The sequence below is a fragment of the Vulpes vulpes genome, chromosome 2 (genome assembly GCF_048418805.1).
Source record: "Vulpes vulpes isolate BD-2025 chromosome 2, VulVul3, whole genome shotgun sequence".
Taxonomy (NCBI): domain Eukaryota; kingdom Metazoa; phylum Chordata; class Mammalia; order Carnivora; family Canidae; genus Vulpes; species Vulpes vulpes.
This window is the reverse complement of record NC_132781.1, coordinates 162,036,541-162,050,496: the sequence shown is the minus strand read 5'-3', so window position 1 is coordinate 162,050,496 and position 13,956 is coordinate 162,036,541. Positions and strand designations below refer to the sequence as shown.

At 56.0% G+C, this 13,956-nt stretch overlaps 1 protein-coding gene across 3 annotated transcripts in view; it reads left to right on the top strand.

Moving 5' to 3' along the window:
* KAZN (kazrin, periplakin interacting protein) overlaps window positions 1–10,675 on the top strand; it is a 1,014,069-nt gene extending 1,003,394 nt beyond the window's left edge. For all 3 annotated transcript variants that reach the window (XM_026011952.2, XM_072751144.1, XM_072751145.1), the window contains 3 exons: window positions 385–551; window positions 5,473–5,587; window positions 7,217–10,675. In XM_026011952.2, the coding sequence (XP_025867737.1) occupies window positions 385–551; window positions 5,473–5,587; window positions 7,217–7,381 (447 nt within the window). In that variant the 3' untranslated portion in view covers window positions 7,382–10,675. The remainder of the gene's footprint in view (window positions 1–384; window positions 552–5,472; window positions 5,588–7,216) is intronic.
* The last annotated feature ends 3,281 nt before the right edge of the window (window positions 10,676–13,956 follow it).

Below are 13,956 nucleotides of genomic sequence, written 5' to 3'. Positions count from 1 at the left end.
AGAGGCTGGGCTTTCCTCTGAAAAGAGGCTGGGGTTGAATCCAGGCTCATCTCATTAGACAAGTATTTTTGGGATGCCTGCCAAGATCTGGAGATACATCAGCGACAAAATAATCTTGGTCACTGTCCTCATGGCCCTGAAAGAGTTGGGGGATCCCTCTAAGGCTTAAACTAATGGTCCCCAGGGGCACAAGCCCTTGCTGTTGGGGGCAGACCCCCCACTTGGAGCTCAGGACACCTCAAGCCAGCAGGGCAGGTCCTCAGGACACCTCAGGACAACACGGTGGCCCACTTTGACCAGCAAGGCAGGACACCAGGGCAGACCTGTCAAGCTAACAGGGCAGCCCCCCGCCGCAGGCTAACCAGCCCTGTGCCTTGCCCTCAGGAGTACGCAGACAACCTGACCAACAGCGGCATTCACGGTGCTGTGTTGGTGCTGGAGCCCACGTTCAACGCCGAGGCCATGGCTACTGCCCTGGGCATCCCCAGCGGGAAGCACATCCTCCGGAGACACCTGGCAGAGGAGATGAGCGCCATCTTCCACCCGGCTAAGTGAGTGTGGGCTGCAGAAGCAGGTGATCCTGACTACCTCCTGGGCCCCTCGCTCCCTATATCTCACTTCTTCCCTACAACACCCTGAGGTTCCAAGAAGCAAAGTGCTTCAGCCTGAAGATCACAGCCAAAAAAGAGGCAGAGGAGTGGTCAGGTATTGAGTGAAGTGTGTAGAGAAACCCCCCAAACCACCCAGGTGTTTAGGGAAGGGAGTGCGAGCAGCACAGGTGTAAGGAAAGGCCATGCAAGGGTGGGATTTGAGCTGGGGAGGAGTCTCACTGGCTGGAGAGGTCAAGGTGGCCAATTCCAGGCAGGGAGAGCTGGTGAGACAGAGGTTTAGAGGCAGGGAGGAGCATAGCAATGGGCTGACGGTCCAGGTGAGAGGCCATGTCCACCTACCTACTCCAGTCTCCTCATCTGAAAAGTGACCAGAGAAAAAGCACCTGGACAGATAAACCAGACCCCCTCCCAGTGGGTTCTCTCCTTAAATTAATTACAGTTAAGCTAAAGTGACCATTTACTGGATACTTGCTATGGGCACTAATGACAATACCAAGAAATCGGTGTCACTCTCCCTCCTTCATAGATGGAAAAAACTCATTCGAAGGGACGAAGGTACTTGCCAAAGGTAACACAGCTAGTAAATAGCAGACTCCAGATTTGTCCTTTGCTCTATTAATATCACATATTACATTGGTTTTCATATGTCGGACCAATCTTGCATTCGTAGGGTAAATCTCACTTGGTTGTGGTGTAGAATCCTTTTTATATGTTGCTGGACTAGGTTTGCTAGCATTTTGACGAGGACCTTTGCATCTATATTTATAAAGGATGTTGATCTGTAGGGACTTTTTCTTGTGAGATTTTTGTGTGGCCTTGGAATCAGAGTAATACTGGTCTCATAGGATGAGTTAGGAAGCATTCTCTCCTCTTCTGTTTTTTGGAAAAGTATGTGAAGGATTGGTGTTCATTGTTCCATAAACATTTGGTAGAATTCACTGGCGAAGCCACAGGGTCCTGAGATTTTCTTCGTGGAAATTTTTGTTTGTTTTGGTTTGGGTTTTTTGCTACTTCAATTTTATCTGTTATAGATCTATTCAGATTTTCTATGTCTTCTTGAATCAGTTTGAATAGTTTGTATCTTTCTAGAAATTTGTCCATTTCATCTAGGTTAGCTAGTTTGTTGGCATACAGTGGATTATATAAGCATTTCCCTATAATCTTATTTCTGTAGTGTTGGTAGTAATGTCTCCTCTCTCAGTCCTGGTTTCAGTAATTTGAGTCACTCTGTAATTCTTGGTCAGCATAGCTAAAGCTTTGTCTATTTTGTTGACAGAGCTCATATGTGAATCTGAGACTCTCTGAGTCAGAACTCTGAGTGTTGAACCCCCAAACCACATGAAACCTCAGGAAGCAGCTGGGTCACAACCCATGTTATACAGAAAGTGAGGCATGGGGGGGGTGGGAATTGTGCATCGGTAGCAATGATCCAAAAGTCCTGAACTGCTCTTCCCCATAGGCAGGCTAATATCCAAGGGGTTCTCAAAATAAGGTTCACAAACTCCTGCAACAAAATCATTGGTGCTCTTGTGAAATACAGATCCCCTGGCCCTACTCAGATCTACAGAACCAAGATCTTCTAGGAGAGCCCAGGAATCTACATTTTGGACATTTTGAGGTAGCTTCTTAGAGACCAGAGTTTGACAACAACCCCCTATTCCATGAGCCATGAATCAACAGTGCAGAAAAAGGGCTTTTCTCCTAAGCATTATCCACCTTCCTGAACCTTCCTTCTGAAGCCATGTGACCTGTAACGACCTTAATATATTCTGAGCCTTGGAGGGGCAGTGCTAGCTAAACATTAGCAGGCATTCGTGTGCCTAGTTTAAACCCTTGACCACCCCTGAAGTAACAGGTGCATCAAGGACTATCTAGGATTCATGGGTGAGCACTCATGGGGTACAAATAGGGTGGCTTCTTACGTTGTCGGCAGGCCAGGGATTCCTTTACCTTCCAATATCAGGATAAGGAAGAGGAAAGTGGACTCCTCGGTCCTCCTCTTCATTTTATAGATGAGGAGTCTGAGCTGGTCAGTTGGGGTCTTGAGAGGCAGTGCCAGCCCAGACCCCAGGCACGGCTCCCTACTGTTACCTCCGCATAGTGCTGCTCTCTTACACGTGTCTGCCTGTGGTCCATGTGTCAGGTCTCCGTGTCGCATTTTGGAGCACTTTGCTGAGAACACAGGCCAGAGGGAGCAATTTCAGTCAGCTTGGGGAGAAACAGAACTTCATGAGTTCCTAAGAAATTTTAGAGACCACCCCTGTTGGTACAAGAGTCCCCAGCTAAACAAAACACCAGTGGAGATGGTGATCCCCTGGCATGTGGTTAAATATTGTGGTGATGTTTAACCACATGCTGGGGATTATATTAACCAGGCTCTTCAGGCTTTGCCCCAGGACATCTCTGCAGAGGTCCAAGCAGTGAAGCTGCCCTATCCACTGCCCTCCTGCTTCCTCTCCTTCTGTTGCTGACTTCAGCTTTCCAGAGAGAGGTGGGGCAAGGCAAGTGGGGCTGGCTTTTTGGGGTGAGTCCTTCCAGAATGCCCTGATTGAGTGGGAAGATTCAGATGGAGAAATATCCCTAACTATTGAGTAGCTCTCAAGGGCTAGCTCAGGACTCCATCCCAGATTGAACCCAAGGCTGGGGGAGCCTGATGGAAAGATAAGGTGAAATGACACATAATGCAATTGGCAGAGGACCCGGGCACTGTGAGGTGTCCAACAGTGCAACGATTATCAATTATTACTCTGAACTCACTACCTGCACCTCCACTGCTGCCTCCCTTTCTCCCCCCACAGGGAAATGGCTGGAACGTGGGTTCAAATCCTGGCTGTGCCGCTTTCTAATATGTTAGACACAAGTGGGTGATTCCAGGCCTCTGCACCTCAGTGTCTCATCTGTAATATGGGAACAGGAGCCTTCCCTTCCTGGCAGCTCCATTAGCAGGGTTCAGTGAGGCAAACTGTACGCAGCGCACCTGACACAGACCCCCCCAGCACCTAATTGCTCAGGCCCCCAACCTCACACGAGGACCAAAGCATCTCCTTGATGCACTTTCCTCTGGATTTGGTTGCCCAGGGCGCCCTTCTCCAGGGCTGTGCTCCAGCTTCCTCCTTAGCATCACAGCGGGGAGGAGCCTTTCCTCTGTGAACTTGGACATGCTTCACCGTCCAGCACATGGAATAAGAGGCCTTGTCATGTCTCCCACCTCCGTGGCTGGCAGGCTCCCCAGGCCACAGAGTCGGGGGGTAGGGGGTGCTCCAAGTGGAGGTGGGAGGGGCATGCTGAGATTTTTGGGCACCCATGCCTAGGTGATGTGTGGTGACATCCTGCCACCCAACCCCTAGCAGTTACTGAAATGTGAGCCTAGAGACCAGGCCCCGGACCATTTGATGGTGGTCCCTTGTATTGAGGGGCCACAGCAGGGCCTCTGGGGCTCCACCTCTGGCTTCTCCATCTTCACCATCTATGTGATTTCAGGCAAGAAACCTGCCCCCCTCTGAGCCTCAGCTGCTCAGCTTGAAATGGGGATAATCACTCCTTCTCAAGGTTTCCAGAAGGGTTCAAGCACCACACATGGGTGAGGACCTGGCTAACACCCAGCACCCAGGAGGTGGCCATTCATACTCTGCCCTTCCCCACCTTTTTCGTCTCCACCAGAGCAGAGCATCTTGTACCTCACAGGCCTTAAAAATCCTCATTTGATCGGGTCAGATTCACCTCTCAGGTGGGCCTGCAGCCAAGACTGATTCCCACTCCTGACCTTCCCTCCTGCACCATGATGCCTTTTTAGGGTCCGGGATACCCTCTACATTGACTCCAGAAACCTCACTGAGATGCCGGGTCATCCAGAGCCTACCTTTATCAAAACGCATCCTTTCAGCATTCCGTCCCCTCAGGGTCTGACGATGTGACTAGAAGTACACCAGAGGCCATTTCTAGCCTCCAAAGGCCTTTATCTGGTGCTTGGCTTATTCCCCGAAGCATTGATGTTTTCACCATTTTAATCCAAAGGAGGAACTGGGGTGGGATTTCAGCTGCAGTGGGAAAAGCAAGAAGGAGAGAGATTTTGGCATGGTGGTGGCGGGGGCCATCCCGGGCCCCTCCGCCTCCCCGCTTCGTCCTCCACAGCACTGGTGTCCTCACGGGCAAATTTCATCTATAAAAGGTTGGACAGTAAATACGGGAGCACCTGAGAACCATCTGGTCTGTGTCAAACGTAAAGCACCCCGAAGAAAGCGGGCTTCCACAACATGTGAACCAATGGGCGTGCCTGGGTTCCAATAAAACTTTATTTGCAAAACCAGCTAGCCAGCCAGGTGCCGCTTGCCCAGTCCCATTCTAACGGAAGCCCTTGATGCTTTAACACAGAGAAGGGAGTAACGGGGTCACTTCAGACATCAAATTCGTGGAGTGGGGGACACAGATTTCAAATGCAAAGTAAGGGGGATTTTGCTGATGCTTCTCCAGTCGTGCCAGTTAGCTCAAATGTGGGCCTTCTCCCATCAAGCCTCCCCTCTCCTGGCAAGGTGTGCAGCACCCTGGAGACCTCAGAGTCTCACAGACTTGGGTTCAGATCTCGGCTCGGCCACTTGCATCTGGGTAACCCTGGGCAAGTCGCTTAACCTGCCTGAGCCCTCCCATCCCGTTGCCCCAACTATCATGCAGGGATGTTGTAAGGGTTGCATTCATACAGTGCTCAGCACGGGGTGGCACGCAGGAGGGACGCAGCAGATCACAGCAGTTAAGGCCACTGTCACCTGTGTGAGTGTGCGTGTCTCCGGAGGGGGGGTGGAAGCCGCCTGGGCCCTCCCCCCCCCCCCCCCCCCGCGCTGCTGACTCAGAATGGGTCTCTCCCCAGCTCCTCAGGCATCCGGGAGGCTGAGCGTTTTGGAACACCCCCCGGGAGGGCTTCCAGCATCACCCGGGCGGGCAAGGAGGAGAACAGCGGTGGCATCAAGTACAAGGCCGGCCGGGTAAGTTATGGATGGCTTCGGCTGAGAGTCTTGCACCTGGGCAAGGTCTTTTTTTTTTTTTTTTTTTTTTTTTTGTCATCTGGGCCCTTGGTGCTGCCTCCCACCTCTGCTCTTGGCCTGAGGATGAGGAGGGAGGGGGGGCCAGATCACAGGTGTGACCAGGAGAGAGGAAGCCACCTTCAGTTGACCTGTGTGATGCTTAAGCCCCCAGTCCACCCCCACCACAGGCTTAGAGTAGGTCTCACCTGCCCGCATCAGAATCACCTGGGCTGTTGCTTAATAAGCAGATTCTGGGGCCCATCTGGGCCTCCTGAAGCCACAGGCCTCTGGGGTGATGGGGAACCCTGCAGGCAGCCAAGCTGCCCAGACTCCGAGAACCACTGACTTAGCTCTTGAGCTCCAAGGACCCAGCCAATGGCCGACAGCCGCAGGTTAGGCTCTGGTCTGTGAAAGTGCATCAGTTTGCACCTGTTCGCGTGGACCCAGGCTGACCCAGGCTCCTCGGTGGAAGCGCGTAGACGCAGAGGGAGAGGCGGGTAATCCAAAACTTCTCCTTCGTTCAGCAAACATATTTGTGCACCACCCTAGGCATGAACAGGGACAAGCCTGACTGAGCCCCCACCCTCACTCACGGCGCCCTCCGTCTAGAACGTGTGGTCTCAAGTGGGGTGAAAGTTGGTGCCGGGGCGGGAGGGGAGGGGAACAAACCCCTCACTCTACGTGTGAGGCGCAGTATACGTACGGGACGTGAAGAGAAGCACAGTGTATCTGCCGTGTGGAAATTTCACGGTGGGGGCGTGATTGGGGGAAACGTCTCTAAAAAGGCTCCTTTTTGAAGGTGGCAACATTGGACAAAAGGTTGGGAAACCCCTGGTCTGGAAACAAAAACAGTCAAGGAACTAAAGAGTTCCAAAGCGCTGTCAGGATCATTGTCACAGAGGGACGTTCAAAATAAGAGGTAAACAGGCACCGGGAGCCTGGTCCTACGACAGCGAGAGCCCTTTGCCAGCACCTTGCCAGGCGCCGTGCAGATCCGATTTCTGCTCTTGACCACAACTCGGGGAGGAAGGAAGTGCTCTTCCCACTCCGAAGCTGAGAAAGCAGGGGCTCAGAGAGGGCAGGTGACCCCTCCAGGGTCACGCAGCTGGGAGGTGGCAGGGCAGGAGTCCAAACTCCGGCTTGTGAGTCTCCGAAAGCCACACTCTTTCCACCACCCCGGCAGGTGCTAGAACATTTCTTCCCGACCCGGGGGCGCAGTCAGACTTCAGGCCCATGTGCAAACACCCTGGCCTCTCCCCCATCACACCCGTCCCCGACTCTCTGCCCGCTGGCGAGGGAGATGGGAGGCTCTTGAGGACAATCAGAAAGACCTTATTTGTCCTCACCCTCGGCAACCGTCCAGTTCCTCCGGTTGGGAACACGAAGCTCTCCCCGACGTTAACTCGTGAAACCCTCTCCGGGTCTCTGAGCGACAGAGCGTGAGATCTCACAGGAGGAACACGGAGAGGTTGGACGAGGGGCTTAAGGTCACGCGGCGGTCAGAATGGGGGACCCCACATGCCCCAGGTCCGAGAACACTCATCCCTTTCCTCTCCTCCCCGCCCGTTCATCTCATTTCTCTCTCCTCAGCTCCCCCTGGGGAAGATAGGAAGGGGCTTCAGCAGCAAAGACCCCGATTTTCACGACGACTACGGCTCTCTTCAAAATGAAGACTGTGGAGACGATGACCCCCAGGGCAGGCCGGAGCAGTGCCGTCTGGAAGGCTACAATGGCCTCGAGGTCACCAATGTGTAAGGAAGGGACGCCGCGCCAGGCCCAGCGCGGACACGCCCGCCAAGGGAGTCGCCAGAGGCTGGCACCACTCTGTACATAGGGACCGCGGCCGAGGATGCTCCTCTGCTCCCGGACGGAACCCCAGCAGACTGGCGCAGCGTCACAGGGGGGCTCCAGGGGGCGAGGAGGCACCTGCTTGTTCCCACTGGGTGGAAGGACCCGTCAGCCCAGCCTCTCGGCAGCCCAGGCCCCCCCGCAGAGGGACTGTCAGCCGTTGAGCAGTCCACGCGGTCCCCGCGGCCTCGAGCTGAGCTGCCAAGGTGGAAGGAGGCCGGGGGGTCCCCAAAACACCCTCCTGGAAGGCGCGGGTGGGACTCCAGCGGGACACACAGAGCCCAGCGCTGGGACGGGGCCAGGCGCCAGCCAAGCCTGAGGCTGACCCTGGGTACCTGGAGCCCTCCGGCCGGCCGGGTGAGCCCTTGGCTTTGGCTCCTTTCCTCCCATGACTGGGGAACTCGGGTTCTGACTTGGGTCCCTGAATCTCCACTGGGATTGGGAGGATGCACAGTGAGACGGTCATTCCCTCCCAACCCCTAAAAGTTGTGTGTCACGCGGGGGGTGGACTGTAGAAAAGCTATTTGCCTTCTCTTCCAGCGAGTGGAGGCAGGTGGGTGATCCTTGCACGGGTGGGGCTTAGCAGCGACATTTCCAGGAAATGCAGACTTCCTGTCGTCAGGATGAAGGATGCTCTGAGGACAGGAGCCAGCACAGGTGATCGACTCAGTGGCAACCACGTGCAACAGTGGGTTTGGGATCGGGAGCAGGGAAGTGCTTGTCATTGTTTACCCAACAAGCCTCTGTGGTGATGGCTCAGGCACCTGAAACAGGTGTGCTCGCCAGTGCCCTCGCTGAGACGAACCTTGCAGGGCAAAGTCAGGAAGGCGGTGCAGAGAACCCAGCCCCTTCCCGGCCCCGCCACCGTTCTGCTCCGTGGCTCCTTCCCAGGGGCTTCACCTCTCTGTGCCTCAACGTCTTCATCTACGACCCTTCCGGTCCCCTCCCAGGGACACTGTGAGCATTAACACTTGCTAATGTCTGTAACACGCTTTGTAACCTCTCCGGGGACAGGTGGGAAGGTACGGGGACAGAAGGAAGTGTCCGGTTTCCCATGTGGGACACAGAATTGACCTTGAACCGGTTTCCCCGCAACTGGTTGGGCCAAAAGGAGGACGAGGACTGCTTCACGTTCGGACTCTCCAGAGCCCCCAGTAGGGCCCTGACCAAAGAGAGAGATAGAAAGGTTCACGTGGACGACCGTGGAAAAATCCATCTGAGCCACGTGTTCAGGCTCGAGTCCATTGACGTCCGCGCCGAGCGATGATTCGGGGGCACAAACGCATTGGGGTTCTCCTGACGCCTCGGTCGTCAGAGCACATCATTTGTCGGGACCACAGCGTTGAAGCCTTTTGCACAAGAGCCGAGGGCAGGTCTGAATTTCCAAGACTTGAACAGGTGTCAGCCTCCGAGACCCGCCAAAGCGCAGGTTCTTCGACCCAAGGAACAGTTTCCTCTCAGGAAAAGCCTAAACCGAGGCCTGATGAACCTGAGAACGATTCCTCCCCAACGCCCGACTCTGACCCTAAGATAAGCACAGCTTTTCTTGCCACTGGAAGCCGAGCGCCCAGCAGGCGGCAGGTGGATGGCCCCTCTCTTGTCTGAATGTGTAGCCTCCTGGGGTGGCATCTCTGATTCCAGGGCCTCAGGGGTGAAGCTCTGGCGTCTAACTTGGCTTTGCTGGGGTTCCAAACCCCGGGATGTTAATGCCATTCGGCCACACAGGCTGCAGAGCCTGCAGCCTGCCAGGGGGAGTAAACCCCCTCCTCCATAGCCTGATGCCGCACACAGGTCACTCCCAAGCCAGCGTCCAGGCTCGGTGACCTGGGACCCCTGGATCTGCCTCTTGGGAAGCAGCAAACCAGGCAGGAAATGATTCCCACGGGGTGAGCAAGGCTGACACACGGGTGCCTGCGTGCAGCTCTGATTGCTTGAAGCCAGCGTTGACCTGAGTTGTCAGAAATGAAGCTTGCATCCCCCCCTTCAATCCCATGGGGCATGAGATGGGCAAGTGGACAACAAAATTTGCAGCATTCGGCCAACAGGCCCGGGGCCACGTGGACATCAAAAGTACCTTTCAGTCCAAATGCTACCCCGATGGCACCTTCTCGCCTGCCCACCGCTGCTATCCTTGGCGGCCAGCTGAGCGCGTGGAGCTGGCTCTGCAACACGAGGACAGCTTGGTTGATGAGTGAACAACCTCCACAGAGGGTCAGATCCCGGGAGCTTCGTCTGCTGAAAAAAAAAAAATCCTAAATGTCAACTCTGCTCTGAGGGTGGGCAAGGAGAGCACGGGGTGCAGACAGACTTGGTGGAGAGATTCGGGTGGCTAATTGACCAAGGCTGGAGGGTGGCCACCTGCAGAGCAGCGACCTGCCATGTTCGGCCCTAAGGGGCCTTAAGGGGTGACAGGGCTTCTGGGAAAATGTGAATATGCTTCTTTGGGAGGTGGCACCTGCGCCCATGGGTGCTAGCCCCTTAAAAAGAGGCAGTTGGTGCCAGATGTTGGGGTGACCCAGAAGGGGGTGGAGGCACCCCACATCTCTCCGAGAAGCTGGGGGCCAGAGCCGTCAGAAGGCACCTGCCCGGCAGACTCAGCTCTCTGCCCCAGACACTTCTGAGAGGCCCCCTGTTCCTTAGCCCCACAGAGCCTTTCTCCCAGAAATCTGCGTGTCTGTCCCCAGGGCTCAGGCTGTAGGAGGCAGGAGGAGCCACACGAGCATCTGGAGCAGATGCAGGAGAAGGGAAAGGGGCGTCTGCAGAGCGCGGCCAGCACGGAGGGGCGGGCAGGACAGTGGCCCCCAATCCTGAGGCCCCTCAATAGGGCCGCGTGTGGCAGGACGTGACTTGCGGGGGCCCCCACCGCTCCCACCTGGCCCGCCCCCGTCCCGTCCAAAGCCGCACCTTGTGGCACCATCTTTTCCAAGCTGCTCTTCGAGGCTCCCACGGGCTCCTGGCGGCTGTGTGGCGAGGCAAGAAGAGCCCGGGACACAGCGGCTTCTGAGGCCGGCGTTGCCAGCAGCGGCTCGCGGGGGAGAGGAACCGCCCCCCGCAGACGGAGTCCGTGGCTGCGAAGGGAATCCGTGATCCACGAGCAGAGATGACGGTCTGGGTTCTCTCCTCGGGGCCACGGCCCCGCGTCTTCCCAGGAGTGAATTTTAACACTGTAACAATAAACACTACCGCAAAGAGCTCCGCTGACCAGGTAGCCTTTTGCGACGTGCGTTCTCATTTCATTTTGCCAGCAGCAGCCTAGGGGATTATGGGCCCATTTCACAGGTGGGGAAACTGAGGTTGGGGAGGCAAAGAGGCTTACCCAGCTCCATACAGCTAAGAATTCCCGAGGCAGGGACTCAGACTCGGTCATCTGCCTCCCATCGCAACCGCAGGCTCCTCCGGCCCCGCTGGCACTTCCAACCACCCCCCCGCCCCTGCCTCCCAGTGTAGGACCTACCTCACCAGGTGGCATCACTCAAAGTGGAGTTCAGATGCGCTCTGTCCCGCTGGAAGAGTCTGGGCCCGACCCCGCTGGCAGGAGGGAAGCGTCCAGTAAGTGACCCTTCCCTTAGCGTCAGTGGCTTTCTGCGTCCCTCCTCCAGGGCTTCTTTTTTTTTTTTTTTTTTTTTTGCAAGGTTTTATTTATTTTTTCATGAGAGACACACAGAGAGAGGCAGAGACACAGGCAGAGGGGGAAGCAGGCTCCATGCAGGGAGCTGATACGGGACTCGATCCCAGGACCCCGGGGTGAGGCCCTGAAGGCTGACGCTCCACCGCTGAGCCCCCCAGATGCCCCTCCAAGGGGTTCTTTCATTTTCAGATTTCCCAGATCAGCTCTCCAGTGCCGGCCTCAGTGAGCTCGGGCTGCCCTGACAAAACAGCACAGCCTGGGGGGCTCACACAGAGCACATTTCTTTTTCCCAGCCCTGGAGGCTGGGCGTCTGAGGCCAGGATGCCAGCGGCTCCCGCTCCTGGTGAGGGCTCTTCCCGGTTCGCAGAAGCTCGCCCGTGGCCAGGGCGGTGGAGGGATGGGGGCTCCCAGAGCACCTCTGAACTGAGACCTAAGTTCTGAGGACCCAGCCCCGCCAAGACCCGGGGGAAGAAGGTTCCAGGCAGTCAGAACCGAGTGAGATGCTGAGGACACGGTGGTGAACTAAGTCCTGCCCAGCATCTGCCCTTGGAGACCTTCCAGTCCGGTGGGGAAAGGGGACACAAATCAAACACTCCTCCAGAATGTGAGAGTGTAACTGTGACCAGCCTTGAGAGCGGAGGTCTAGTGGGAGGGCTTCCCACACGGGCATCTGATGTGGTCGGAAGGAGGACAGGCCTGGACGGAGGAGAGGTCAGCTGCAGAAGGAGAAAGGGAAAAGGGTTCTAGATCGCCACGACAGCATGTGCAAAGGTCCCAGGGTAAATTGGGCTGAGAAAGAAGTGAGGGGCTCATCTCCTGTGAGTGCTGGAGGGGCAGGTGGCATCTGCCCATCTGGGTCACCCCCAATTGCAAGCAGTGCTTCCTAACTGGACATGAAGCTCCCACTTTCTGCCCACGTGTCCCTCTTTCCCTTTGACTCATCGCCAAATTGGGCTCCTCGGGATACAGAATGACACAGTGGGCCCAGGAGGGGGCACCGGGGCTGTCGGGGCAGAGCTGGCTTGAGGCCAACGAGGCATCAGGTGCCTCTTTCACGACCCCAGGTAGAAATCTGAGATGTCTATGTTAAGCCAGGCCGGTCAAAAGATGTACTGCTGGTTTCTACGAGCAAGGGGGAAAGCCTGGAAGGAAACGTCACCAAACTCCCGATTAGATGGGGCCCGCAGAGCTTCTTCCCCGGGAGGGTTCCGCGGCGGGAGGTAGCCTGGGTCGCCCTGTGGGTCTCTGAGCCTCGCCAGGCCCCCCAGGGGAGGGGGCCAAGTTCTCAAACACAATGAGCATCTGGGATTTGGTCTGTGTGTCCCCGCCAGCTGCCCACCGTCCGTCCGCTAAGCGCGTGGCTCGCGTGGCCCGTTTCACCCCGAAGCCGCCCCGAGAGGCACGTACGTTAGCATCTCCGTTTTACCGATGAGAAGACGGACACGGTGAGTGGGGGAGGCACGCGCGTCCGTCTGCAAACACCCCACCCGGCCTGGCCCTGCCCCTCCGGGTGCCTCCCCGACGTGGGCCCACCTTCCAGAAGGGATCCTGGGGGAGCACCGGTGGATTCCCGGAGAAGCCTTGCTTGGTCCGCCCTCTCTGTCTGTGACCCAGAGGACGGAGCCCGGGCGTCCTCCCAAACGTTCTGCGCTTCAGCTTTGCATTAAGGCCGTTCATGTGGCGCCCGTGACCCGACCACATCCCCCCGTCCCGCGTCCGACGCGCACTCCTTGTGGGTTGAACAGGTGAACAGATAGAAAACAAATAAATTTAAATTCACGGAGGGAGACATGCAAGACGCAGTGCAGCTGTGCCATCCAAGAGGTGGCCACAGACTACAGGGGGCCGTTTAAATGATTAATTAATTAATATTAAGTGAAATTTAAGCTTCCATTCCTCAGCCCCCCCACCCCACCCCGCACATTTCAAGCGCTCCGCTCCGTCGCTGCCTGGGGCTGCCGGCTGCCTGCTGGGCAGATCCAGCACATTCCCACCAAGGCAGAAAGTTCAGGCTGCTACAGCGTCCAGAGGGGACTTAGCCTACCACCCAAACACGGCCTCATTCAGAAGCTCACGGCTGCGGGCTCTCTAGAAAAAAACATAACTGGGGGGAAAAAGATTTTAGGGCAGGTGGGACTTCTGTATGAGCCAGTGAACGGAGATAGAAACTCACTGCAGAAACTGGCTTAAAAGTACAAAGCAGGGGACAACACCTGGGGGGCTCAGTGGTTGAGCATCTGCTTTCGACCCAGGACGTGATCCTGGGGTCCCGGGATCGAGTCCTGCGTCAGGTTCCCTGCATGGAGCCTGCTTCTCCCTCTGCCTGTGTCTCTGCCTCTCTCTGCAAGTTTCTCATGAATAAATAAATAAAATCTTTTTTAAAAAATTTAAAAAGTACAAAGCAATGTACTGACTGGTGTCCGGAAAGCACAGCCCGGGACCATGACTGTGACTGTGACTGGCTTTGGATGCGGCTGGATCCTGGGCGTCAGATGATATTTTCAGGATCTTCATCGCCCTTCATCTCTTGGCTTTGCTTTTCTCTATATCAGGGCCATGCTCAGACAGGTTGTCCCCACTGTTGGCAAGTGACCACGAGACACACAACCTCCCAGCTGAGCAAGCCCTGCACGAGAGAGACGCTCTCACCTGGTAGTTCTAGCACAGTCTCCGTGGGACGGGGTCTGCAGCACCCACCGGGGCTCGTGTCCTGAACAGATGAGTGGCTCTTAGGGGACTCCAGCGGATGGGTGCTTTCGTGTGGCCCAAAGGCTTCCTCCTTCCCGGATGGAGGTCTCCTCTCCCTAGCAGTGGGGCAAGCATGGACCCCAGGGGAGAGCAGCCCCCTTATATT